The sequence below is a fragment of the Emiliania huxleyi genome, assembly GCF_000372725.1.
Source record: "Emiliania huxleyi CCMP1516 chromosome Unknown EMIHUscaffold_1485, whole genome shotgun sequence".
NCBI lineage: Eukaryota > Haptophyta > Isochrysidales > Noelaerhabdaceae > Emiliania > Emiliania huxleyi.
In genome coordinates this window covers 1,973-3,577 of record NW_005201107.1, presented here as the reverse complement: position 1 = coordinate 3,577, position 1,605 = coordinate 1,973, and the positions used below count along the sequence as shown (strand labels likewise).

The window sequence follows — 1,605 nt, the reverse complement described above, 5'->3', positions numbered from 1 at the left end:
CGGACGTGCTTACCGGCGTCGCTAATTATGAACAAGTTACCATCCACGAAACACATTCCTCAGGAGGGGGGAGGTCTATGACCTACCTAGTTGTCCGGCATGCGAGGGCATGCTCGGCCGTTCGGAGTCCCCCCTTTCTTGTCACCATTCTCTCGGTTAGCGTCTGAACTTGACGGGTGGCTTCCGGGGCGATCCCTGCTTCCGCTGGCGTTGGCGCTGTCTCTGTGCCTTCGTCATCGGCTCCTCGTCCTCGTCATGCTGCTGGCTCGTCCCCTCTCCCTGACTCATCGAATCGCTACGTTCGTTCTCAAATCGCCCCCGCTTCCTCGGCGGCTGGGACGCCTCGTGCTCTGGCTGTTCCTCGTCTACGTCCATGACTGTAAATTCGTCGTCTGCCTGGCTGCCATCGTTCGGATGGCCCGTTTCGGGTGGCTCGCTCGGTCCTGGCTCTGCTGCGCGGTCGGGTGTCTCCTCGTCGTCGCTTCTTGCGCCCTCGTCGCTGTCGTCGTTGTCTTGGCCGGCGCGGGCTTGACTAGTTTCGGTCCCCCTGTGCCCGAGCCGAAGTTCGAATCGTATTCGATCCATGAACCGCTGCGCCGCGAGCTGGTTCCGCCGTTCTCTCCTCGCGCGCGCCCGTTGGCTGCCCTGGCCCTGCTCAGGCTCCCCTCGCTCGTTGTGAAGAGCTGGGGGGCGCCACCCAAGAACCTCACAATGCGGATCGGCAAAGGCGCGACGCGTCGATTGACGATCTATGCTTTTGACCCATCAGTCTCCCAACATGACATGTGCATGCACATGGACATGGACATGTCCATGTCCATGTGCATGTCCATGTGTGACATGAGTTCGTCAAAGAACTCACTTCACGGCGGTCCGCACGCACGTGAGCCCCGCGGCGGCGCGGCGGACGTCCCGCAACGCCTCTCCACACTCCTCGGGAGCACACACACGGACATGAAGCGCGCACGCGGCCCAATGGCCGTGCACGAGCAGCAGCGCGAGCGCCGCTAACCGCACCGACACTTTTGACCGCGTGCCGCACTTCCCGAACCCCTTCACACCCCACTGACTGTCGCGCAATGTGCCGGCTCGTGTGCGGCTTCTGCCACGCCCACTCGAAAGCGAGCGCATCGCTTTTCGAGGAGAAGCCGCGCACAACGAGCAGAATGCGCCACGGCCGTCCCGCGGCGGGCGCGCCACCTCCCGAGAGCTCGCCGTTGTGCTGGCGCAGTCGTCGGACGGGGTCGGCTAGGGGTCGGGGCTCGCGCCGACGTAAGTCCTCCGACCGCTCTCGTCTCGCAGGAAGTAGACGCGCCACGCCGAATCCTACTCCTCCTTTTCCTCCTCCTCAGCCTCGTCGTCGACGAGCGCGTTGCCGTCTTGCTTGTCCTCCTCGTCGCTGTCGCCGTCCTCCGCGTCGAGATCCACCTCGGTGACCGTCGCGCCGAGCGTGCGGAGGAAGTCGGCGAGGGTGCCAGTCGAGGCGGTTTGGGCGGCGATGGGAAGCACCCAGGCTGTCTTGATGATGCTCTTCGGGCCCTCCGGGCCGGGGAAGACGAGGTCCACGTAGTCGACCGTGGGGAACTTGGCCTTGACGTAGTCCTT

General features: G+C 64.1%; 1 protein-coding gene across 1 annotated transcript; it reads left to right on the top strand.

Moving 5' to 3' along the window:
- Positions 1-255: 255 nt before the first annotated feature.
- On the top strand, positions 256-1,276 carry EMIHUDRAFT_252885 (hypothetical protein; the record flags this gene model as incomplete). Its single annotated transcript, XM_005786878.1, has 2 exons — positions 256-606; positions 1,253-1,276. The coding sequence occupies 2 exons, from the start codon at positions 256-258 to the stop codon at positions 1,274-1,276; spliced, it is 375 nt and encodes a 124-aa protein (XP_005786935.1).
- Positions 1,277-1,605: the final 329 nt, after the last annotated feature.